This window comes from Ostrea edulis, chromosome 2 (genome assembly GCF_947568905.1).
Source record: "Ostrea edulis chromosome 2, xbOstEdul1.1, whole genome shotgun sequence".
Lineage (NCBI taxonomy): Eukaryota > Metazoa > Mollusca > Bivalvia > Ostreida > Ostreidae > Ostrea > Ostrea edulis.
Genome location: NC_079165.1, coordinates 78,981,325 through 79,008,806, shown reverse-complemented (window position 1 = coordinate 79,008,806; position 27,482 = coordinate 78,981,325). Strand labels below are relative to the sequence as shown.

Genomic DNA, 27,482 nt, shown 5'->3' with positions numbered 1-27,482 from the left:
AAATGTTCTGTTTTTCTTTTTTTGAAGAAAAAAAAATCTTAAATTTTAAAAATAATTTAGAAATTTTGAATTATTAAACGTTCCATGGAACTGAACGTGTGTGATTGTTTGAGATCTGCAAACTGGGGATGGAAATTTGCAAAGCACCAATTTTGCCAAAAAATACCCGGTGTATCCATAGAAACTAGGCATTTATTTAGATCATTATGGAGTATTGGGACGATGGAAGATGTGTATTGGAAGGAAGTCTCATTTAACGACAGTGTAGATGGTAATAACGAGGTATGATTGACAAAGGAGCAATCTGCTGCCGGTAACTGTTCATTTCGTGAAAATGTAATATAAAAAAAATTGTGTTCTGACATGCAATGTAATATTTTTGATTCACACGAGGGAGCAGCAGACATGACTTTGCTAAATACATGTACATGAGTTGGTACTGATCGTAATCATTGCAGTGACGAAGAGACAAATTAGTGTGCTCATTTTTCCTCTGATCATCTGTTTTACGGTTTTTGCCTGCCATTTTGTGAACGCCTACATTTAGAATTTCTTTTTCTCCAAGCACAGGGCCAATTTCAACCAAACTTAGTACAGAGTATCCTTGGATAAAGGGAATTTAAAAGGGTGTTCAAATGAAGAATAATTTAAATTATGAAGTAAAAATGGTGGCCTCTCCAGTCCACTGAACCAGAAGACATAACTTGTGTGAAAGCTTTCCTAATGAGTAGGTTCAAATCGTCCCCATCCGAGGTAGGACGGGACCACAACAGGGGCTCAAAGTAACACATTAAAAGTGTTTGTCAAAAGCGATATATATGTTATATATTTATAGGTCTCCTCCCATATGTTGTTCAGAAGATTGTGGAATTTATCAATCGGGATGTTATCCATTGCTTTATTAGCCTCCGGAGTGACGTTATAATGTCCCACCCTTCAGGGTGTGAGTAAAATGGGTTTCAATAGGTTTGTAGGAAAAAATCCTAAAATATTCCCAAGGACAGGGTCAGGATTGGGCATGTTTTCAAAACATTCAAGCATTTCAATGTACATAGTGCAGATTCATATTTAATCAAATTACGGCCCCTAGGGGCTAAAATAGAGATTCAAAATTTTACAAAAGAATATCTACAGAATATTTAAAAGATCGTTTCAAGATTGAACGGGTCACACTAAATCATACTAATATGCAAACATCCCCAAGTTGTGGGGCCATAATTTAGAGTGTTTACAATTCTGAAGAACAACAGGACTGAGGTGAGCGGTGTGGTCCATGGGCCTCTTTCCTCAGTTCACGTTTATTACTGAAATTTAGGTGAAAATTCACATTTATTATTGCTCTAGGGAGGGGTAATGTATCAACTTTTTAGGGATTTCATGTGTGTACTTTTGCAACAAAACGACGCCATTTTTATTTTCATACCAACCCACGCATCCATCCATTACTTTGTGTCCTGGGGGCGTCTAAATTTAAAAAAAATGATAATTCTTACTCGGCGATACCTTGAAGACAAATCTCTGTTTACAGTCATAATAAGCAAGAATTCTGATGAAACTTTCAAAATGTAGGCGAATTTTAGGTATTGTTTGTATAGGGATAAGCTTTAGAATTTCTATGACTGATCATGACGTAAAATATCCTTTAATAATCCATTTCTGATCAGGTAGACTGAGAGGGTGTGCAAGTTTACGCATTAACAATTATGCAACCCTTGAGAATGATTTAAAAATAAAGTGTAATTGATTGTTTATTAAATAATCGATCCTAGAGGATTACTTTACCTATTCCACAAGCTTATTGAAGACACAGGACAAACAAAAGTACTTGTCAAGTGAGGAAAGGGGTGGAGGTCGGGTCAGACGAAATAATAGACGATATAAACTCGGACATAGAAATTTAATATATATATATATATATATATATATATATACTAACATTTGTTGAATTCTGTAAATATTTACCCTACTCGTTCAATTCAGTGTAACAACTTCAAGTTTTAAAACATAATAAAATGTTTGATAAATATTGAGCTTTAAAACACTTGGTTTACAATTGTAAAATATTTTGATAATTTTCCCCATTCATTGTACTTGTAGCATGGGCATGCGTGAATAAAATGAAAAATATTAATTCTTCCATTTCACAGAGAATGCAATATTGACACAAATTATTCTTTCAAGAAACCACTGTGTGGATCCTTTTCAATAAATATTGCGATGAAATTCGGAACATAACTCTGGGTCTTTTATATATAGGGCTACCGAATTATAATTGATTTTGTCAAGTACTAGAATTCATAGTATAGTGTTGAGAATAACATTCACTATGAGTACTATAGCAATATATTCTATAAGTACTATAGTAACATTGAAGACTAACATTATATCCTCTAACTACACTGGAATTTGCCAACATAAATCTAAAACGGACTAAAACAAAGTGAAGATAACTCTTTCTTAACACGAACATTTCCCAACTATGTATTCATAAAAAGATTTTTTGATGAACTTTACCCCCCACCCCACCCCACCCCCTCTCCAGCTCTCTTTGATTTTTTTTGTATGTACCTTGCAAGTTCAAGAAGACTGATTGAAGCTAGGGTTATAGCTCATATCATCTTGTACATGTATCACATTAAAAAATAATAATAATAGAATATTACGAATGTATTTAATTTCTCAAGACAATGGAGGGAACTGGCGAACGAAATAATTTGTCAATTTTCAATAATACATGTATATTGAAATTTAGCGAAAAATGTCAACTTTATAATAATGACAGTCACGATGTTTTATGTTATATTTCAAAAATATAGACTATAGAAATTATAGTAAAACAAACATATATATATGTACATGTGAAATTGAATGTGGTGATTTCTCGATGACTGTTTTCCATTATCTTTGTAATCGATCCAGACCTCTACTCCTTAAAACATGTTTGGAATTTTAATATTTTGCCTCGGTATGTTTGAATAAAAAAAATCACATTTCTAAAACGTATTCACTATTTGGAAGCATGAATATTCAAACTAAGATATCAATATCATGAATATTGTAACAATTTTAAAGATTTAAATTGTAGTATCCCCACCCCGCCCCATGCTAGCAAAGAACACATAACACACTAAAATGTATTGTTTTGAATACATGTTTATTACATTATTTACTTCTTGTAAAAACTTATTTATATATATCCCAAGATATAATATAGGCCCACGGCGGGTGTGACCGGTCAACAAGGGATGCTTACTCTTTCTAGGTGCTTGATTTCACCTCTTGTATGTACAGGATCCGGGTTTGTCCTTCTCTTAATGTTGTATTCTTTGTAGGAGTACTGGATCTCCACTTGTACATCCAGTGACGGATCCAGGATTTTGAAAGGGGGGCATGTGAAAGTCAAGTATTAGACAATATACTCAGCCATTTTGAGTTCCAAATCTAGAGTTTTCATCGATGTACATGTATTGGTAATGCCTTGTAAATTCGTGGCGAAAGGGGGGGGGGGGTTATTTTTCATATACACGCATCTTTGCTAGTTTCTGTCATCTGACACCGGTATATTATATACAAGACAATTTTTATTGTCTAATCAAGGACCCCGGAAGGCATTTTGACATAGACAAGAGGATATTTTTAAAACATTGTTCAGAACAAAGTGTGAAATTGTCATAATCATCAATGCACAGTAAATCCACAACAGAATAAACATTCAAACAAGCATATGCAGTAAAACAAATAATCAGGTTACTCTCTGTCCCATGACAATAATGATGACAGTAATCAAATTCATGCTGTACATTTGATAAATCTACTTACAAATTGTTCTTTTTTTTGCTTTCGAAAAATGAATTTCCCAACTAAGCAAAAAACTTCTTTGCTTTTATCATTAAAAATCCACACTAGTTTTTCAGCAGGTGCTATAAAAGAAAATAAATTAATTGACTTTTGGTACAGTTTTCCATTAAATGTATTAAGTATTCTCCTCTAGAATTATTTTCAAATGTAACATAGATTTTCAAATTTGCCATTTTGTTTCCATTTTCTTATGTAATATATCTTAGAAATAGTAATTATAAATGTCAGGTCAAAGTAAGAATTTAAAAACGTGAATGCTGTGACATATTCAGAAAAATAATGCACATATTTATTACTTTGGGATAGAAATCATCGGGATCGGTATACAAAATATAGGGCACCTTGTTACGGAGTTATCTCTCCTGTTCCCTCGCGACTGCGTAAACAGGTGGATATTTTTATATTTATGTGGTAGCAAGATTGCAAGAATAAACAAGTAGGCAAACGGGAAACATACATTTAATCTGCGGATAAGTTATGCATGCTACAGGTATGTAGATTGTAGTCTTTTCTCTCGGCTTACTTATTCAAATTATTTGTTTTTACATGAAATACAGATTGTTCGAAATGACCCCTATATAAACCTGAGACGTATGTAACATTTACTGACGCTTGTAACACTTAAGCAGTGATACGCACCTCATAATTTATGACCAGTGTACTAGATTTCTCTCTCTCCCATTTTCAGCGAATAGTCTTTCCTGAGTATTTTGGTACTGTATCTATATGTAATGTAATTTGAAGATGTTGAGTGTCTCGATGTCTTGTGGTTCTGACGCACTAATATGTTGACACTGTAAGTATCGCTAAAATGAACGTCGTGTATTTCACATTGTATATTTATCATGTTATATGCAAGAACAAAACAAACATTATGGCAATATATATGTAAAATAAAATTACACGACTGGATTTTGGATACAACGTTGGCGGTTCAGGCAACAATTGGATGACTGCCATATTCATTTATTGATTTGTCCACATGCTTTTCTTTAACACTGAGCGCAGAAAACGTCTAATGTAAAGGTCTGGTCGTATACACACAAATATAAAGGTCTGGTTATACAATCAGGATATTATATCGACTATGTTTTTGAAAACCAATACATGTCTTTGCTGAATTATCAATTAGACATTCATATACATTGTATTTTAAGAAATGCATAACCATCTCACTGAATGGTTGTAAATGATTAGGGTGATTTGAGACATGAAAACACTGTAAACTCTGTCTAAGTCAATAGTCACTTCATCATACATGCTTTGAAGTTTAGGTTAGGTTTGACAGATTGTTGCATTATATTGGTCCAAAATGTTATATTATCATGTAATACATATTGTTTGATTTTCATGGTAACATTAATTTTATGGCGTAATAATGACCCATTATCGTGATGTGTGATTGCATTTCCTCAATATTTCTTGTATTGCCAATTGGTTTAGATAGCTAACACGTGTAGAAAATATGTGATATTTTTTTATTTTAAAAAATCAGATCTTTTATATTTTGAAGTGCTTTGGGTGTATAATAATTTGTGATATACCGCTTTCTCATAAAATATATGTGACAGAAATTTCTAATGTTTTCTATGTGCATTTTATTTCAAGATTCGACGATAAAACAATACATGTTTTAGGAATGTTATCTCGCATGTGCAAGCGCCATACAATGTACATGTACACCTCAATTTGATTTGTGATTCGTTAGATTTTGAGAACACAATATAAAAATGAAACTGTGCAGCCTTTTCATTCCTAATTATATCTTGCATCTAGAGTAGGTGCTAATTAAATTGTCAAAATACTTTATAGATATTAAGGTATTTTTAAAAAAAAAAACTTGCTAATGTAACAAAGATATCATATATGCCAGCATACTTAACATGTATAGTGGTTGACTGTTGACAATTCAAAAGAGAAATATTTTTTAATTGTCTCATGTATATTGAAATGGTTTCAGTTCTGCGTGCGGTCATTTAATTTTTCTTGTCTTTTCCCCCACAGATGTTAACCTGTGAGACAATTACTTCTCTGTGATTTGGAATGACTGCGTGTGAGCGACTCCAACATGGAGTTCTCAGTCAGGTAATATGAGTGAGCGTGCCCAGTCGACAGTGCTCCCTCCATCGTCTGCAACTTCCCACGGGAAAATCAGGACTGAAAACTCCGAATTACTCAATCTTTTGCGTCAAAAGACAAGTGACAGTAGTGGTCATATTAATCGCACACCCAGTAGGCAATCGTTACACCACGCTGCTGATAATAACCTCACACGGCCACAGGCTTCTGCAGGGAGAAGGTTGGTAGATGTTGATAATAATTTGCAAGTAAGCACTGCACCAAGCCAATTAGAGCCCCCAGCACAACCAAATGTAGACCCTGCTTTAACTAATACAGAGACTGCCAGAGATATAGAAGACAACGTAGAGAGTCATTCAGATTCGCAAATTATTGTTCCACCATTAAATTTAGAAACAAATAGAAACAGTGAAGCTTATTACAGTTCCAGTGCCAATCAGACTGCCAAGGATAATGGACAATTAACAACTGATTCAGATCTTGTTAAGTCAGGTGTAGAAAGAAACAAATATTTACACGAAATACTTGTAGACCCATCACAGAACCTTCCTCAAGTAGATGTTTCTAGTGATCCAACTTTGCATGTTAGTAGAAAAAATAGTGTGTCGTCTGTGAAATCACATCTTAGTAATACCAGTGCACCTGTTTTGAGTTCTAGAAGTGTTGCTTTGCATGGTGACGGAAATAATAACTCAGTATTACATGATCACAAAACTGAAGAAACTGTACAAAACGATTCTGGGAATTCAGAAAACAAGACAGCCTCTTTTCAGGATCTTCAGACAGCAAGGTCTGGCAATTTTGAGGTTAATCCGACACAGCGTAGCTTAGTGCTTGATTCTGCTTTGCATGTGTTACCTACACCAGAACAATCTGCACCTGTAACTGGCCGTCAGACTTATGATGTACCATCACCAATATCCACACAAATTCCAAATATAGATTCATTGTCCAATTTCAGTAATCCAGACGACAGGGAGGAGAAACCAGTGCCGAGGAGCAGATCCAGTAAACAAGGTAGCACCCTTACTTCTCGTAGCATTCCAGTACCAGGACAGGGGGCCATCTCACCGCGACAGTCAGCCACCACCAGACTTACAGGCTCTCGTGACCAGAGTGCAACAGCCAGGAGCAGCAGTGGTGTATACGCCGTTGCTAATCCAGCAGTTCTTGTTGCTCAAGGAATAACTCCAGCACCCAATCAACAGAGTGTACAATTCACACCAAGACCACAACCTAGATCAAAACAAGAAAGTTTTGTTGATTCTCTAGAAGCTCCAAGCAAAGAAACAGGTGAAGTTGACAAAAGAGACGAAACAAAAGATAGAAAGAAGAGTGCTGTTTCCTTCAGAGACGGCAGAGATCAGGTGAATTCTCAGCCAATCAACGACCCATATACCGGGGCAGAGAGCCCGACTCCTGGAAGTGAACCAGACTGGGATTCTCCAAGAGTGCAGGATAGACTTCCAACTCCTCATCCCACTTCTGACAACTACCGCTTCTCTCCAACTCAACCTGTGTGGGAGAAAGAGGAGCAAGAGGAACAGAAAAGTTTGCAGACTTTGGATATATCAGAACCAACTAAATCTTCAACAGAGGCTCCTAACGACCATAGTAACAGAAGTGAATCCCCGAGCACTGCATTGTCACCAACTCCACTAGACGAGAACGACAGAAAGGTTGATTCCGCTCTACCTATCCCTGGTGGAAGTGCAAGTTCTGAGGCTCGAGTTGCTAGAACCGACTCTCTACCTACTGTTCAGAAGGTTTACGTTGATTCACCAACTTTCACCAGAGAGGAGGAAGACGAATATAGATTTGTTGAAAGTCGCCTTGGCGAAATTCAAGATGATGTAGAGGAGACTCTCAGAAAATTAGACGAAGAAACCGAAAAACAACGTAAAATCAGAAAACAGTTAGAGGAACAAATGGCAACAATGTATGCACCAGCTTATGAAGACCAAGGAAATGTTCAACCTTACAGCCGAAATACTCAGTATGGAGAACCTCCAAGGGGGAATATGGGATCATACAGTAACATACGAAATCAAGAGGATAGATCGTATCAAGAACCAAGGAGGGAGAATATGGGGTCTTACAGTACACTGAGAAATGAAGAGAAAAATTCATATGGAGCACCCAGACGAGAAAGCATGGGATCTTACACTAATGGCCGAAATGATGATAGGAACCCTTATACAGAACAAAGAAGGGAAAATATGGGCTCTTATGCATCTGTTCGAAATGACGACAGACAATCCTATGGTGATCCACGTCGAGAAAATATGGGTTCATACGCATCTCTCAGAAATGATGACAGACAATCTTATGGTGATCCACGACGTGAAAATATGGGTTCATATACGTCTCTGCGAAATGATGATAGAAATTCTTATGGTGATCCACGACGTGAAAATATGGGTTCATACACGTCTCTACGAAATGATGATAGAAATTCTTATGGCGAACCGAGAAGGGAAAATATTGGATCTTACCCATCTGTGAAAAATGAGGATCGGAATTCCTACGGCGAACGAAATACCAATGGTGCATATCAACCTGCTAGAAACGAAGATAGACAATCGTATGATGAACCTAGAAGGGATGATATGGATTCATACACATCTGTGCAACCTGATGATAGAAAGTCTAATGGAGTGCCAAACCGTGAAAACATGGGCTCATACTCCAACGTTCATCAGGAAAATGGTTATAACCAGGGTACTTATAACCCACCTCCTCGTCAGCCCGAGTCTTATGGACAAAACGAGGTTGTTGAGAATCAAGGATACGGTGGGAGAGGACGGGATGACGATCGTTACGAGGACAGGGATTTTGATCCCCAGGGGAACAGGAACAGATTCGAAAATCAGGACCAGCAGCCGGAATCTGAGAGGTACAATCCACCATCACACGTACAGAACATGAACTACGAACCTCACGATGAAGATTTGAGGAGAGAAGCCGAGTATCAGGAGGGGCTGAAAATGAGAATATCCGAGTCAGGGAAGAAGGACATGGAGATCCAGATCCCGCGTCTTCCCTTAGAGAGTGAGCAATTTCGAGATTCTCTGGAAGAAGACAATTTCAGAGATTGGGATAACCCTCCTCCCAATCCTTTCGCAAATGAAGGAGGCATTCCTCATCAGCAGGAAAAACACGAGCATTTGGAAAAACACGAGCATTTTGAGGAATCCAAGGTGCCACCCTTTGTGGATGAAAATGATACCGCACGAATGGAATTTCTTCACCCCAAATCTCCACGGTATGATTTTATTGAAATGAATAAAATTGACTATGGAAAACCCCATGAAAAAAGTTACCGTGAAATAAAACATGTTCGGGAAGAGGAATCTAAAAAACTTGAAAAAGTATTCATTCATCCACGGCTACCTCAAAAGAAGAAGCCTGTGAAACCAGGTTTAAAATCTGCCCCAAGTAAGTTTCAAGTGAACTCCCCTATTGAGGAGATGGATCCCGAAGACCCGGCCCAGGCACTGTGGGCAAAACGTTCTGCTCAATTGAAAAAGAAGGACACTAAGTCATCGTCGGGACACAGTAACAAACACAAAGGTCTTCAACGGAATCAGAGTGACTCACGTCTTGTACGGCCTGCAGGACAAGGGGGCACATTTACTTACAAAAATAACAGTCAGGTTGTGTACGGCTCCCCTACTCGTAATCACTTCCTTGAGCCGATGGAAAACCGTCCCGCGCCCCCTCACATTCCTAGAGCAGAACCTCAGTACACTACAAACTCTGAACCCATTAATTTCCCTGACCGTCAAAGTGATCATCAATCTCCCCCATTAAGATCTCGCCCCCTCGATTTAAAACCCATTACCCAGGAAATAGTGACGGAAGACGGACAGAGAATAAGTGTGGACATTAATTTAAAGGTGCTCAGTCCGCCTCCCGGAAGTGGAACCGTGGCACCCCATACGCTTCAAGCGGAAGTTCATCCCAAAGATGTGAACAGACGACCGACTGGGATGCAGTATCAGATGGAGGAAAATTACCCCTCACCTGAGCAGGACCCCCAGCAACATCACAACTACAACCAGGTAAGGACAATTTACTTAAAAATCGTTGCACTTCCGTGTCAGTTATCGCAGTATCTTCACCTATGAAGAAGCTTAATGATCATGCTGTATTGAACAAGTATTCTGTAAGTATTGCAAAGCTATACATGTTCCTTGCGGAGTTGTTTGCTTAATATTACGTCAACAGTTAAATGAATATAGATAATAATAATGAAATCGGCAAATTTGGTAAATCTATACATACATTGTATTGCAGGGACCATGCCCGGTCTCGAAATTTCAATTATAATGCCTTTTGCATTTTCTTTAATTTTATTATTTAAAACATATCATGTCAACGTACATCTGCAAACTAAGCCATCTTTATCTCAAATTGTATAGATATCATAATATGAATTACAGAGAGTCAAAAGAGTACAAGGATTTATTTAGTCTACCACAGGACTAAGTTTTACAAATTATATTAGAATAATTCAACTGTAGCAAAAATGAAACTTAATTTGTATCTACTATCAATAGTCACATTTTGATATTCAGCTTCCTAAGTTAAAGCACAGTGGAAAAAGTCCGGAAAACTATAATCGGCAGAAAGTTCTATATGTCTCGTAAAAATCACTCAATTGTGACGAAACTTAGAATTGATCTGTAACCATACAGTAGTAAACCACATAATAAATGTCAGCGTCCTAAATCAAATCATGAATGAGGAAAACCAAGTGGGGCAAGTAGGGGGTGGGTGGATCTATCCTAATTAAGGATGACAATAGACTGCTCAGGACTGGGATGGAAGTGTATAGTAAATCTGTCAGAACGGTGATTTTTTTGTCCACTCCTTCCCTGTCATTACAAATAATTATACTAACTAGTAACTTATGAAAACTTTATGCAAAGAGCGACATTAGAAGTTGTGCAGAATAGAAGAGTTGAAAATGGTACAAAATACTTAGTACAAAGCACTGACTAATTCTTGATAACCCCTTTCTCTTACAATAATACAGTGTACAAAATAAAAACGTTCATTCAATTTTAAAAGAATAAAAACATTCGTACAGTCTCGATAAACGATTTTAAAAATTAAATTTGAGTAGTAACATTATTCTGCCTGCCATTACAGACCCGTTCAGCGAGGACCTGCTTTGTTGCTAAGACCAAGGCTGCTCTTTTACTTTTTGAGATCTTGGGTAGATTTGTACACACATTTCGTTTGTTCTGTACTTGGTTCAAACCTAGGTACAAGTTATGTAAGTATAAAATAAAAAAGAACTGGACCATCCAGGAGATAAAATCTTTAGACGGACAGAACCAGGAAAATACGCTCTCCACGAACTCTGTCGTTAACAACCGTCCACTCGATAGATATCCGATATTGTCTAGAAAACAGTTCTAGTAATCATTTATTGGTCAAGATGTGATAATTATTAGTGGCACTGACGAATGATATCATGATTTTATCATCTCTCCTTCCAATAAAACACTGTACCATCGATTTAAAACCCAATTACGTCGGAAACAATGAGGCAGAAAATCAGTTAAGATATTTATTTAAAGATCCTGTCTCCGCCTCCCGAAAATGAAACCAGGGTGCCCCCTGTGATTCCAGTGGAAGGTTTATCCAAAAATCCGAACAGACGACGGCATGAGATGGGAAATAGCTACCACTCACATAAGCTAGACCGCCACCAACAGTACAACCACAGCCAGGTTAGGGCAGATTTCCACTCATCTAGAAAATTTAATACACATGCGTACTAATTTCCACACTATCTTCACATTGGAAGAAGTTTTGTCATCACAGTGTATCTAACACAAATCAAATGCAATGCTTCCTGAAAAGGGGTTCTACAAGGACTTGTTTTATCCCATTTATTGTACCTTTAAGCTGTTTGGGGGATTTTGATGGGGCTCATACTTATATATATAGTAAACGTACCTGTAGTGCATATACTAACAGAGAAAATGGAGGAAAAGTCTTTTAGGGTTTGGTAACCAAAGGCAAAGTGAATAGTTCAGTTGTGTTTTAAAGGTTTGAATATGTAAAGGAATATTATATCTTTCTTTTAAACTATAATCGTTTGTACGTGTTCTGTGGGTGGAATGTCGCTTTGACAGTGTCCTGTGGGTTGAATGTTACTTTGACAGAGTGTCCCGTGTGTGGAATGTTACTTTGGCAGTGTGTCCCATGGGTTGAATGTCGCTTTGACAAAGTTTCCCGTGGGTTGAATGTCGCTTTGACAGAGTGTCCCATGGGTTGAATGTTGCTTTGACAGAGTGTCCTGTGGATAGAATGTCGTTTTGGCAGAGTGTCCCGTGGATAGAATGTCGGTTTGGCAGAGTGTCCAGTGGGTAGAATGACGTTTTGGCAGAGTGTCCTGTGGGTGGAATGTCGCGTTGGCAGAGTGTCCCGTGGGTGGAATGTCGTGTTGGCAGTGTCCCGTGGGTGGAATGTGAGTGGATCCATAGGTGGATTGCTTTGTGAACATACTGTCCATTAGGCGGAGTACCGATTTGATGGAGCGTGGACTAAGCTCTCTAAAATTAGAAATATCGGTAAACTATTTTGGACAAAGGAAGATGTACATGCTAATTCTACAATAAATTTGTCATTCTGAATTATGATAATTGATGCAGCCTGTATCCAGACAATACAACATTAATTGATACTAAGTAGCGCAAAATACCTGATAATGACCATTCTTTGTCAATTTCCTTCATAATCAAACGGGGAATCGAAACCTGTACGTTTTCTGATGTAGAAGATCATTTCTTTTTCTCTTGCAATGATGCAATAAACATAGTGTCCATTCATTAAAAATCAGACCATTGGTACAATCATTAAAAGAAATCGTGTTCGGTTCCTATTGTCGTGAATATTCTGCTTCTTGAACAGGTTGTCACTAATTGTAATGTCTTACGAAGATGTTCGTGGGATCCAGATTAGAATAGGTCCTTACTACCCCTTGCTTGTCATAAGAGGCGACTAAATGGGGTGGTCCTTCGGATGGGACCACAAAAGCCGAGGTCCTCTATCACAGTAGGTGTGACACAATAAAGATCCCTCCCTGCTCAATGACCATAAGTGCCGAACATAGCCCCAAAATATCCGGCCCTTCACCGGCAATGGTGATATATCCGTATGAGTGAAATATTCTCAAGAGGGACGTTTAACAGTATACAATCAATCAATCTTACGAAGACGTGTCGGCTACATTAGGGTAATAACTTACGATATCGATTACATTACGGTAATAACTAATTATATCTACTGCGTTAGGGTAATAACTAATTATATCGACTGCGTTAGGGTAATAACTAACTATATCGACTACGTTAGGGCAATAACTAATTATATCGACTACGTTAGAGTAATAACTAATTATATCGACTACGTTAGGGTAATAACTAATTATATCGACTACGTTAGGGTAATAACTAATTATATCGACTACGTTAGGGTAATAACTAATTATATCGACTACGTTAGGGTAATAACAAACTATATCGACTACGTTAGGGTAATAACTAACTATATCGACTGCGTTAGGGTAATGACTAATTATATCGACTGCGTTAGGGTAATAACTAACTATATCGACTACGTTAGGGCAATAACTAAATACATCGACTACGTTAGGGCAATAACTAAATACATCGACTACGTTAAAGTAATAAGGACTGTCTCCTTGCAATCTCTCTGGGAGATTTAGATTGTAATATCACACTCCATGGCATCACCGACCCTTGGTTTTTCAACAAACCAGGCCCACACTGGATAGCGATTGTTTGATTAAACACTTTGTATAAAATGTTTGGATTGCCTCGATGTTCTAATTTAATTAATCTTCTGGAACCCTTGTTAGCTATTGAGGATTTCATTACCCCATGTAAACTGTGATTAATAAAAGCAATAATTCCTAGCAGTCGCATTTCTTAACAAAGTGAAAGTATAGCCGTGTCGGGTGTTGAAATATAAGCTTCCTATGAAAGAATGACCGTTATTTATGTGCTTTCTTTTCCAGTTGAATATTGATCTTGTGCATTTTAAGATCTTGGGTAGATTTTGTACACATACTTCGTTTGTCCTACACTTAGTTAAAGACTAGGTACAAGTTTTGTAAGGGATAAGTCCGCACAATATCAGAAGGAGCTCTGTCATTTCGACAATATGAAGACTCTCCATGAACTATAAATTTCATTTTCCTAGTGCAATCACAACTTCTCGGGTCTTTACAGCAAACTCAGAAAATACACCTCAAATGAATTGCGTTCACCGGATGTCAGAATGGATGCTTCCAACCATTGATTTGTAATTAGTTTGTAATTCGAAAACTTTTTTTCAAACTTGCTGTTGGGAGATTTATAGATTTTTAAGTAATATTTATTTTGATAGCAAAAAATTCTTTAAGATATTGATGGTTGTTTTTCTGCTTGCCTGATAGGACAAAGGATATGTAGTTGTGTTCTAATAGTCATTTATTGTAGCTGGGGCAATAAGTTTAAGTGACAGGGTAAACAGCGGCTTGCAGATGCACATTCTGCCATGATCACCACGTGCTCCCTCATTAACATCTCGTACCGTCGATTAAAAACCCATAATGCACGAACTACTGACGATAGACGGGTAGGGAATACGTATGGATATTTTTTTTAAGTTTCCCGTCCCGCCTCCTGAAAGTAGAATCAGGGCGCCCCAGGTGATTCAAATGGAAAACCATTCCTAAGATCTAAACAGTACTGATATTCATCAGATGGAAGATAGTTACCACTCACATAAGCTGGACCATCACCAAAAGCACAACCACAGTCAGGCTAGGACTAAATACAGAATACATGCTTACCAATTTTCACTATTATCTTTATTTTAATAACGTGAAAAGCTTCAACATTTAAATATGGGTTTGTAGGGAACATACCTTATTAGTCCCCTACCCGTGAAATTGAAAATTATATAGGTTTCCTCTTCGTCTGTCCTTCTGTACCACTTGGTTTTCCGCACATTTTTCATCATGCTTTAATTTAGGAAACTGAAATTTTGTAGGTGGTTTCCTCCTACATGTTAGAGACCAAGTTAAAGTTTCGTCACAGTTGAGTGACAATTACGAGATATACATATAGGACTTTGTGTGAAGTATAGTGTTCCGGACTTTTTTCCACAATGTTTAAATAGAAATCTGAAATTTGATGTGTGGTTACCTAGTGAGTAGATGCAGATAAACTTTCACTTTTGTTACGGTTGACGTATTCTTAACAAAACTTGTAAGACTTAATTTCATGGTTGAGTGAACTTGGAATCCGGACTTTTTTCATCATGTTTTGATTTCGAAGCTGAATTTGGTATGGGATTTTCTAATATAAGTCTACAGATCCTTTTTAAGTTTCGTCACATTGGACCGATTTGGACGAGATTTTCGATTTTCCTATAATTTTTGGTTTGTTTAGGTTTATTTGATCATGTATAAACATTTGACGTAAGATTATTCAGACAGAATATAACATGAACAATTTGACTTGGGACCGGAAGGGGACATCTATTTCTATGCAATACTTAGAGAATGATAAACTGAAACATTGAAAGTGGAAATCATTGAAGGACGCCGGCGTGTATTATTCATGTATATAGCTAAATCTGAGGCTCTATGAGACAAAGACCATGCATAGTTAAATAAAAACTTCATTCGGAGAGAGAGAGAGAGAGAGAGAGAGAGAGAGAGAGAGAGAGAGAGCTAGAGAGAGAGAGAGAGAGAGAGCTGATTATTTTAATGCTTCCCTGTCTTCATTATTTATTTATGATCAGTGTGATGTTCAGTTTCAGTATTATGATGCGTACCCACGATATAATCAATATTACCCAGATGTAAGTATATCGTATGAGATATGTATCTGTGATTTAAATGTACGTGTAGTGCATGTACGGTGCATGAATTAACTGCATGTGAATGGGATCAGCTTTTAATTCAGTAACCTTGCCAACAATAACAACAAGTCATGTTTTGTTTTATAATTTTTGCAATGGAGTTATAGAGTTCAATAGAATTTGCAAGGAAAAAATACAATGGAATCATAAAACAATGACTTGTTGCGCATGCAGAATTTAGTAAACAAAATGAAAGTGTTGAGCGTATTAGTTAGATATCTGTCTTTTGAAATATCAAATTGATGAGCGTATTACTTAGATATCTGTCTTTTGAAATATCAAATTTATGAGCGTATTAGTTAGATATCTGTCTTTTAAAATATCAAATTTATGAGCGTATTAGTTAGATATCTGTCTTTTGAAATATCAAATTTATGAGCGTATTAGTTAGATATCTGTCTTTCTAAATACCATATAGATGAGCGTATTACGTAGGTATGTCTTTTTAGATATCAAAGTAATGAACGTATTGCTTATATATTATTATATCTGTCTTTTTGAATGTAAAAATAATTGATCTACGTAGAGTGTGCCATGTGAGCAAAATGTCGCGTGAACGGAGTGTCTCGTGGGTGAAGTCTTACCAAAACATTTTTGAATGTCCTTTATACAATTATAAAAAGAACAATGTTCAATGTAACAACAGTTCTCCGGAGTGTATAACGTCATGTCTGACTAACGTCCGAGGGCAGTGGTTTTGACCACGTTAAAGCAACTAGAACTGTCTTCTTGCAATCTCTGAGAGGTTTGAATAGTAATATCACACTCTATGGCAATAATGACTCTTGGTTTCTACAACAAACCAGGCCCACACTGGACAGCGATTGTTTAATTAAACTCTCTGTGTCAAATTCTGTGTTTGTTCCGACATTCTAATTCCATTAAACTTCCGGAACCCCTGCCATCTATAGAGGCTTTCATTGCCCCCAAGTAAACCGTTAATAATAGGCTCTTCTACTGCACTGGGCAGGGTAAGAGATAGGATTCGCAACAATCGCATTGCTTGACAAATGTCGCAATTTGAAATTCAAAAGTGTCTGTGAAAGAATAACTGTTATCTTTGTAATTGTAAAGTATGTTCAGATTGAAAAACTCTGTTGTAAATTTTCAGATCTTGGGTAGATCTTTTGCACACGTTTCGTTTGTTCTGCACTTGATTAAAGGTTAGGTACAATTTTTGTAAGTGGTAGGTCCGTCTAATATCAAAAGGAATAGGGCCATACTCTAGACAGATAGAGGCAGGGAAATGCGCTCTCCACGAACTCTATCGTTAACAACAGTCCACTCGACAAATATTTGATCGTCGCAGTACTCTTTTATCGTAGCTGGGTGCAGTAATTATTAGTGGCAGGGGTAAACACCGGTGAGCGGATATACGTTCTGCCGGGTTATTAAACATTGTAAGACCATTACCAATTGAGTATAGTAGTTTTAGTCCAATCAATCAATTGAGAAATTGGAGATCGACATTTCACAAAGCACACATCGACTGGCACATGTATTTCTTACGGTCTTGTTTGAGTTTTGTGTAGGGGAAATATAATGGTTTTCAGAAAATTTCAGGGTTAATTGGATAGTTGTAATAATGGCGGCTACTCTTTATGATTTTATCTCGCTTTTCTTTGAAATACTTATCCTTAACAGACTTTAGGCAATTGATTACTAGTACTGTTTTTTGGTGATGAAATTAATGCAAAGAATTTTTTTCTTGAATTATGTTGTTCACCGCTAAGGAAATTCGTTTTTTTTTTATTTTATTTATTTATTATTATTATTTATTATTATTTTTTTTTTTAGAAAACTGTAGTATAGTGTAACCAAATGTACCAAATGTAATTCTGTTTATACATGTATATACCCTACGACTAGTTTTAGATTCAGATTAATTTTTCAAATACCTGCCTTACAAATGAGGCACCATTTAACAATAACCCGATTTATATCAAAGATTTCATAAGATCATCCGTAAACGAAGTTTTGTTCTTCTGCCAAAGCCGTTTGTTTCTAAGCTGTACTATAAATATCTGATTATTTTTATAACAGATAACAGACCCAAGTAGTCTATGAATTCTGTATATGACTTCCATGCTATTATTTTCGATTTATTATTTTTTTTAATATTACGGACTTGTTTAAATGCTTGGGTATTGGTAATTCAAAATAAGGCATTGGAAGATTTTAATGACATTCCAATTGAAAGGATTATGCATGTACCAGAGACCTTTTCTACTATAGTATCGATCTGAAGTGATTCAGTTTCGTCAAAAGGAGGGATTTTGGCCTAGACTTTAAATCTTCTCCCCTGAATAGCGTTGTGTTCACAGAGTTGTTTGCCTGTCATACTCGGGTGCTAAGCTATGAAGTCTTTTGTGTATTCACTTCATAATACATTATTTTCTATAACTCTCCAACCTACGAGAGAGAGAGAGAGAGAGAGAGAGAGAGAGAGAGAGAGAGAGAGAGTCGTTATATTACTAAGTTGTGAAGTGTTTGATTTGTTTGCTCTAGGATTTACTATATAACAATATAATATCACTTGGCTCTGTTTGAAGAAAGTAGAAAAGGAGCGATAGCAAAGACCTCAGAAATGGTCTTGTCTTTTCAATGATTTAACTTTGATGTAAATTCTTTACTTGGTGTAGAAACTTAACGTGTGAACCGTGGGTGGCGTTTAACTTGGTGTTTATAACTACTTATGTACATTCATGAGAGATAAACACACGGAAAGGCCATTGTTTGCATGCTAACAATCTTTAAAAGTTTGATTATATCGGTAGCAATATCGATTGACTGAAAGTCTAAAATTATTCTCAGTTTTTGTTAAGGGTTAAATTTCAATTCGTAAAATTGGAAATTATATTTACAATGGGGTATATATTTATAGGTAAACCTCCATCGATTTTGTATCGAATGTCATCGGAAAACTGTTGTGTATTGTTCGTCTGCTTCTACTCGTAACTTAAGGCGCATTCAATAGAGTGTGAAATAATATGACGGACTAAAAGCGAAAGGGTAAAAATTCAGGCCAAATGGAATCCTATCCTATCATATCATAATAACAATAGAACAAGAAAAGATTGGCGAAAAATTCGAGAAATTTGGCGCAACATGAACAGTCAAATACAGAATTAGTATTGGGGGGATAAATATCTAGTTTGTTTATATTATAGGGCTACATGAATAATGAAAGGGTTATACAAAAATTAACCCACCCTATAGTTTTTATAAACATTCATAATTGTACACATTTATTCCATATATCTGGGACATCACTTGTTTATTTTAATGAGTAAAGTGGAAAGCAGTTTGGTTAGAATCCAAGCCCCCCCCCCCCCTTCTCCTTATATTTGTAGAAAGGGAGGGTTTTATTCGGATAGAGTTGGAGGATTGAACTTGTATCTACCAGTGTGAAACGGCAAAGGTTCATTTTATACAAGAAGGTGGAACACTTGATCAGGGGGTCTCCACCCAATATAGACTCTTATAAGTTTGTAAAATACTTTATTTTTACTTATATATTTATACACCGGTGATTTGCTCATCTCAGCTCCCATATCGAGACGTACAGTGCAATGAAACAGGACAGTTTTATTACTGACTGGAAAATATTGGCCCTTACATCTTTGGACAACATTGACTACCACTTAACACAAAGCATTGGTAATATTTAGATACATAGTTGTATACTACATGTACCTATATATTCACCAGTGTGTGATAATGTTATTCATTGTTGATAAAAAAGTGAGTATATTTCAAAGCATGTTACTTGCTATATTTTATATAATTTTGTAACGTTTATTTTGTCCAGGACACGCGATATGACCAGGAGAACGTGGTTCCGGGAGGAGGAGAACAGGTTCAACATTCCGATGATACGTACCGGATGTCACCATACTCCAAGGTCCCGCCGATAAATCTTACGGAAGAGGAACTAGATCGACAACTAGGTAGTCGAGGTCAGCCAGGTTAAAACGCCTTTGGTCTGACTTTTACTAATTCACAGCAGCACTCATTCAAAGTGACATGACCGACCGCGTGCAAAATGGGCCTAATTGCTTATTTATTAATAATGATATTCCTGTTAATTATACCTCAGATAAGGTATAATTTGTAAAACAATTGAAATTTTAAATTATAGGATTAATCATCCTACTGAGAATTATGGGATTATTTAGTATATAATTGTATTATCCTATAGGAGAATAATGGTATTTTCGTAGGAGAAAAAAATCTTACCTTTATCCTTTAGGGTTTTTGCCTTTGAAGGCCGACATCTATCATTCTACAAGGATGTGTGAGACCAACCTAGGATCATGACATACTGCTAAAACTGATAATCATTTCAATTTTTCTCCAAATCGTTATCATAAAGGGTTTTGAATAGTCCTCATGCACTTTGATTTATCATAATGGGTAGCAAAAAGTCGCTGTAATTCTGTAAATTTGAAGGTATTGTCAGTGGCAGATTTAGGGGGGGGGGGCGCAGGCGCGCCCCTACCCCCCTCCCGAAATTTTCAAATTCCAGGTAAATCGCGGTATCTTGTTTCGGAAAATATACTACACGATAAAAGAAGCAATAATTTCTTCCACTCCCGGAGAAATAAATGACAAAATCTTTTGATTTCTTGAATTACTTTATTGGGAGAACTTAATTTTTTCCAAAAACCCCTTAAAATGTGGGTCATTTTATTAAATTCACCTTATTAAAATGATAGAAAATAGTACAAATGACTAAATAGGAGAAATATTTCAAGCCCCATAAAATCTGTAAAATCCAGGAGCTTTACCCCCTGGACCCCCCGGGCTTCGTCCTGGACTCACTGCCTTATAAAGTGGCGCCCCCCGTAACCGCAATTCCTGGATCCGCCCCTGATTATGTGCCAACAGAGAACTTTGTTCATGGGAGAAACTTCAAAATTTGAATTATTGCGCAAACGTGCCTTATTTTGTTGACAACGTAAAGTAGATCACCTCGCACGGCATTTCATAGAGTTCAAATGTACAATATCTTATTTTTATTAATTATGTTAAAGATATATTATCATTGAACGATTTATGCGTTGTTGCATTGGGTGCAGTGTGTCTTCTAGGAAATACGGAGTATTTATCAGACCGAGCCCGTGTAAATTCGGTCCGACCTGATTCCTTTTTCTCTTTATGTATATGCATGTAAGGGGTCATGTTGAGTCAATAATCGTATGATACCGGCCCCTGTTTGTAATACTGTGGTTTTGCGGACCCGAATGTTAATGTGATTTTAATGCTGGATGTGATTGCCGATTGCTGATCACCAATCAGGGCATTACATCATATGGATTTCGCGATTAATTGTATTTGATTGTGAATTTTGCTTACAATGTCACAGAAGATCAAAGTAAGGAATTGAAATCGGCGGTCATGTCGGTTTTAGTTTATACGAAAAACCACATATCACGCTACAATGAAAATTGCATGTAATATAATATCATAATTTCATCAAAACTAATTTTGTGTTCACAATAACAAAATTCGCTTCATGTTAATACAGATTGGTATAACAAATTACTAGTATTTAGAATTACTCTTTGACCCAGAGCGTCGATCGATATGTAGTAACTGCTAGTTTAGTAGCAGTAGTAACTTGTTTGTTTAGAATCATATTACAGTAAAATATGCTTATAACGAATACGTTTATAAGGAATTCACGCTTATTATTCCAGTACGAGAGGAAAATGCTGAAATTTTTATTGGATATAACGAAGTTTGGTTATAAGGAAGTGTTTTTGCTGGTCCTGGGGGTTCATTATAACTACGTTTTACTACATAGCGAAGCTTGATTATTAGGAACTGTTTTTGCAGGCTCTGGAGGAGCCATGTTTTATTGTAATCACTTTTCACAAGTTAAGAAAAGACGCTATGCCGTGTAACCTCATGCATCATATATCTATCACCCGTAACTTATACATTTAATTACTAAATCGCAATTCATTACCGAGCTGTGTAAATCTTATAAACGCTTAAATTTGTTGTGAATTATATTATGTGTATCTTGTAGACGCTTTACTTTTATGTGAAGTAGGTCATGAACGACATTTTTGTGTCCATTGAAGACTTGAATGAAGTGTGTACTATGTTTTTATAGCGGAGCTGGAACAGAACGGCTACACAGCGATGTACAAACAATATAAAAACAAACCCCAGGGAGAAAAGCCGTGGTACCAGGTATACACCATTAAGGACTATCGGAAGATGAAGAACGAGGTCAGATTGACCCAAGCACCTCTCGGACCTGACCTAGACAACGAGACCTACAAGGAAAAGGTAGTCCCACAGTTATTTGCAATGAGTAACATCGACTACATTACATGTATAAAGTCTGAAGTGAAAGAGTTCATGCTTTGATTGGTTATGTATAAGAATTTCAGTTTCCAAACTTTTACTTGAAAGATATGGCAGATGTGGCAGATTTGGTGTAATAAGTTTATGTCATATTTCTTCATATTGTTAGTATTCATTATGGTTCAATTAGATTGAATTGACAATGTGAACAAATATTGATGTGATTTGAATTGTGCAGTATATGTAGGTTTTATTTTCTGAATGAATGACTAAATGTTTTATATCGATCTTGTTTTATACATGATACTAAATCTATTGGCAAAGTAAAATCTACAAGTTGACATTTTTATCATAATGGTGTCAGTCTCTATAAATCTTGATGAAGTTAGTCATATCTTGTATAGAAAGTTTCTATAAACCTTGTTAGAGACGGTCATTTAGAGAAGGTGGTTATCAACCTTGATTTGAGTCTATCACTTATAGAAGGTGTTATAAATCTTAATGGAGTCAGGGAAGGTCTATATCAATCTTAATGGAGTCAGAGAAAGTCTATATAAATCTTAATGGAGTCAGAGAAGGTCTATATCAATCTTAATGGAGTCAGAGAAAGTCTATATAAATCTTGATGGAGTCAGAGAAGGTCTATATAAATCTTGATGGAGTCAGAGAAGGTCTATATAAATCTTAATGGAGTCAGAGAAGGTCTATATAAATCTTAATGGAGTCAGAGAAGGTCTATATATAAATCTTAATGGAGTCAGAAAAGGTCTATATAAATCATGATGGAGTCAGAAAAGGTCTATATATAAATCTTGATGGAGTCAGAGAAGGTCTATATAAATCATGATGGAGTCAGAAAAGGTCTATATATAAATCTTGATGGAGTCAGAGAAGGTCTATATAAATCTTGATGGAGTCAGAGAAGGTCTAAATAAATCTTAATGAAGTCAGAGAAGGTCTATATAAATCTTGATGGAGTCAGAGAAGGTCTATATAAATCTTGATGGAGTCAGAGAAGGTCTATATGTAAAACCTATACGATACCAATATTGATGCACCAGATGCGCATTTCGACAAATAATGTCTCTTCAGTGATGCTCAAGCAAATTTTTTTATATCCGAAATAACAATCAAGTTTTAGAGCTAGTATAGCCAAAAACAGCGTGCCAAAAAAAGTGGAGTCAAATTCGTCTAAGGATAATAGCTATGCATGAGGGAGATAATCCTTAATTTTGAAATGAATTTCTAAATTTTATAACAGCAATTAAATATGCATCCGTATTTTCAAGCTACTAATGAAGTACTTAGCTACTGGGCTGTAGAGACCCTCGGGGACTAACAGTCCACCAGCAGAGGCCTCGACCAAGGGTTCATAATGTAAAACTTTTACGGTACCAATTTTGATGCACCAGGTGCGCATTTCGACAAATAATGTCTCTTCAGTGATGCTCAACCGAAATGTTTCAAATCCGAAATAACAATGAAGTTTTAGAGCTAGTATAGCCAAAAACAGCGTGCCAAAAAAATTCAGAGATCTATATAAATCTTGATGGAGTCAGAGAAGGTCTATATAAATCTTAATGGAGTCAGAGAAGGTCTAAATAAATCTTACTGGAGTCAGAGAAGGTCTAAATAAATCTTAATGGAGTCGGAGAAGGTCTATATAAATTTTGATGTAGTCAAGAGAAGGTCTGTATAAATCTTGATGGAGTCAAAGAAGGTCTATATAAATCTTGATATCTTGATGGAGTCAGAGAAGGTCTATATAAATCTTAATGGAGTCAGAGAAGGTGTATATAAATCTTGATGGAGTCAGGGAAGGTCTATATAAATCTTAATGGAGTCAGAGAAGGTGTATATAAATCTTGATGGAGTCAGAGAAGGTGTATATAAATCTTGATGGAGTCAGAGAAGGTGTATATAAATCTTGATGGAGTCAGAGAAGGTCTATATAAATCTTAATGGAGTCAGAGAAGGTCTAAATAAATCTTAATGGAGTCAGGGAAGGTCTATATAAATCTTAATGGAGTCAGAGAAGGTCTATATAAATCTTAATGGAGTCAGAGAAGGTCTATATAAATCTTGATGACGTCAATCACTTATATAAGTCTTGAAGGAGTCCATCACAAATAGAAATCTTGAAGGAGTCCATCACATATAGAAATCTTGATGGAGTCCATCACATATAGAAATCTTGAAGGAGTCCATCACATATAGAAATCTTGATGGAGTCCATCACATATAGAAATCTTGAAGGAGTCCATCACATATAGAAATCTTGAAGGAGTCCATCACATATAGAAATCTTGATGGAGTTGATCACTATGAGAATGTCGTAAATAGTTACTTAGGGGAGATCTGTAAACATATAAACCGTGCTTTCTATTGTGTACAGCTGGAGAAGAGACACAAACAGTTTGAGTACGCCCGGATGGTGATGGAAAAGAATCGCCAGCAACTGGATGTCAAGAAACCTCCTGCACATCCTAAAAAAGAGGAGGAAAAACCCACCAAGCGGAAAACAGTAAGTAACACTTGGATCACAGAACAAACGTCGTCCGAGGGAGTAGGCCCGAGGCCCAAACACTTTGTGGAAAGATCTAATAAACGACAAGCAGTAAGTCAAAGCAAGGACATGCATGAATGGGAAACTACTAATATGTTCCTTAAAAAGTAGCACGACTTTTGCGTTTCATGAAAATAAGAGTTTTATTTTTACTTCACTTTTTGAAATCTTACAGCATGTTGTTACCTAGTCCCAGATTGCTTTCTTTATACAAGCTGCAACTACAGAATTGTGCATGATGTCGGGGTAAAGGGGAAATATGAATGTTTTGATTTCCTCTGGAATTATCAAATAACGTTTTGTTTATCCTCATATCATGGATAACATGTTATAACTTAACTTTCTGACCGTTGCATGTTCAATAATCAAAGTTTTGCATGACAAAAAACTTACGATTAATTCTTCTATTTTAAATTACCCTTCACATTAGCAAAAAAGGTTATACATGGCAATTCTTAATCTTTCAGGCAATAGATTATTCCAAAAATATTCCAAAACCTAACGTCAAACCAAGGCCGAACCAGTACAACTCGTACGAGGTCGCGGCACAGCTGTCCCCTGCCGCTAAAAGGAGTGGTCCTCCCTCACCCACCCAAACTGTTGACGTCATAGACCTGCAGAAACTCAAAAATAGACACGACCAGGAAAAGCAGAACGTGGCTTCCATCCGACAGAACATGGAGACCGTGCCCCAGAAGGCGTAATGCTCTCCCCGTGGGCCCAGTTTTTCTTCAATGAAAATACCTGTATCATGACGTTATGGTGCATTATGGACTCGTATCATATCATCGTATTTGCATTCTAAACGGAAAGGGTTATGCTTATGTTCAAAGTTGATTTGCATCTTGTTTATTGATTTATATTACTACATGTAGTATGTTTTATATGCAGAGTTCACTTTCATTTCGCGATGAATACTTTTGATATGCATGTATCACATTTTGTTTGCATAGAGAAGTGTATAGGTTTTCTCTTATTCGGGTTGCTGTATCGCGAATATAAGGTAATGTAGGATCGGGGCTTGAGAATTGTGCCCCACCAAACACAGGTAATGTAGGGCCTGGTTTGGAGAAATGTGCCCCACAAAACACGGGCAATGTAGGGCTGAGGTTGGAGTGTGTGCGCCCACCAAACAGTCGAGTTATTGGAGCGTGTCCCACTAATGAGACCACACGCTTCTACATTTTTATATGCCTTTTATGAATAAGTCCATATGTACAAAGATTACACGCCTACCGTATTTAATGTTGCCAAAGAGAATTCTGTGATAATTTATTAAGTGGTTGTTGTGCATTGTTTAGAGGGAATGGTTATCCCTACCTTAATAGTGTAGATAAAGAAGATATAACGTATTTATTATAGATTTTATTTTGTACCAGAGCACCGTGTAGAGATCGCTGGTATATGATGTATTAAATGCTTTGTTTGTAGTAGAACTTGCTAACGGCAAGAAATTATATTGATGTTTACTGTATTATGTGAAAATTTGAGACAATTCAGGTTCTCATATATTCTTTTGATATTCAGAGAACTTTTTCAGAAATTGTTGCTATAGGCATGTTATCAAGAGTTTCTTAATGATTTTACAGAAGTCCTCGCTGTTTTCTGAATTATTGACAAACACTTCTTCGTGTCTGAATGTGAAACAAAAGACTCATCATTAGTCATACGAGTATATATATTGAAGATGTGTCCATTTGAGACTAAACAGCATTCTTCAGACAAAGCGTTGTTACTTCAGACCAACCCTAGAAACATTTCGTCCTTGGATAACCTCGATACCCCCCGGAACAATTTTGCCCACCCATTACGGAAATCTATTATTTTTCGTGTATAACTGCAAATGGTTATTGTGTATGCTTATTGATGCATTGCAGAAATATATATATATTTTTCATGTACGACATTTATAATCAACATTGTAATTATATAGGTATTACGTTTAAGGTTGTTAAAGATACATCATGTAGTGTGTTAGTCAGGAAATACCCATATTGACAATAGATCCACCTGTTTGTTATGTGTCACAGATCCTGCATCGTAGTTTCACCAGTACCCCAGTGTCTGTTCATCCTTATTCTTCGTTATTATTTATTCCAGATTAATGTCTTTATTGTTTAATTAGAATTCCATTAACTGGTATACCTTGAACATGTGTGGTGTAATTAAAGTCTAACATCTATTCTGGTGTCCGTGTGATTTCGTTCTTGCATTGCAGGATTTAATACTTCAATTTTCAATTCTTGTTCGTGAAAATAATGAACAGGAATGAATCTTTTGAATGCCATATACAAAGTTAAAGGCAGGAAAAAACGGACCCCTGGGTACACCAGAGGTGGGATAATGTGCCTAGAAGGATAAGGGGGGGGGCCCTCTGTTGACCGGTCACACCCGCCCTGAGCCCTATATTTTGATCAGGTAAATAGAGTAATCCATAGTCCAAAAAGTATGTAAAAATGGCCAAACATTTGGTATGAAACACGCTAGGCACCATTCAACGTAACGACAGGTTGTATTTGAAAATAGAATTATAACGACCATAGAAATTGCGAAATGCTGACTTTAAATGAGACTCATCAACACATCAAACTTCAAACATATGGTTTACATGGTAATATACTTGAATGGTTCACAACTTATTTAAGTAATATGATTGGTTGTATCTTCTTTTACGTCTCTCTCTCTGGAGAATTTTTTACTGATA

The 27,482-nt window shown here is 36.5% G+C and overlaps 1 protein-coding gene across 20 annotated transcripts; it reads left to right on the top strand.

The window, feature by feature from the left end:
- Nucleotides 1-88: 88 nt before the first annotated feature.
- LOC130051869 (uncharacterized) lies at nucleotides 89-26,960 on the top strand. Of its 20 annotated transcripts, none has more exons than XM_056154898.1 (9): nucleotides 3,518-4,348; nucleotides 5,863-6,157; nucleotides 6,899-10,001; nucleotides 11,529-11,681; nucleotides 15,784-15,831; nucleotides 19,703-19,850; nucleotides 22,016-22,194; nucleotides 24,608-24,829; nucleotides 25,246-26,960. In XM_056154898.1, the coding sequence occupies exons 2-9, from the start codon at nucleotides 5,949-5,951 to the stop codon at nucleotides 25,480-25,482; spliced, it is 4,299 nt and encodes a 1,432-aa protein (XP_056010873.1). In that variant the 5' UTR covers nucleotides 3,518-4,348; nucleotides 5,863-5,948; the 3' UTR covers nucleotides 25,483-26,960. The 20 variants fall into 20 exon arrangements, with proteins under 20 accessions (XP_056010857.1, XP_056010858.1, XP_056010860.1 ...); XM_056154900.1 differs by having other exon boundaries at nucleotides 3,519-4,348; nucleotides 5,863-5,943; XM_056154882.1 differs by having other exon boundaries at nucleotides 89-4,348; nucleotides 5,863-10,001.
- Nucleotides 26,961-27,482: the final 522 nt, after the last annotated feature.

Coding starts and splice junctions, on each gene's coding strand:
- LOC130051869 (XM_056154882.1), top strand. CDS start 5,949: ATGAGTGAGCGTGCCCAGTCGACAGTGCTCCCTCCATCGTCTGCAACT. Junction 10,002..11,528: donor AACATCACAACTACAACCAG/GTAAGGACAATT, acceptor ATTTATTTAAAG/ATCCTGTCTCCGCCTCCCGA. Junction 22,195..24,607: donor ACGAGACCTACAAGGAAAAG/GTAGTCCCACAG, acceptor TATTGTGTACAG/CTGGAGAAGAGACACAAACA.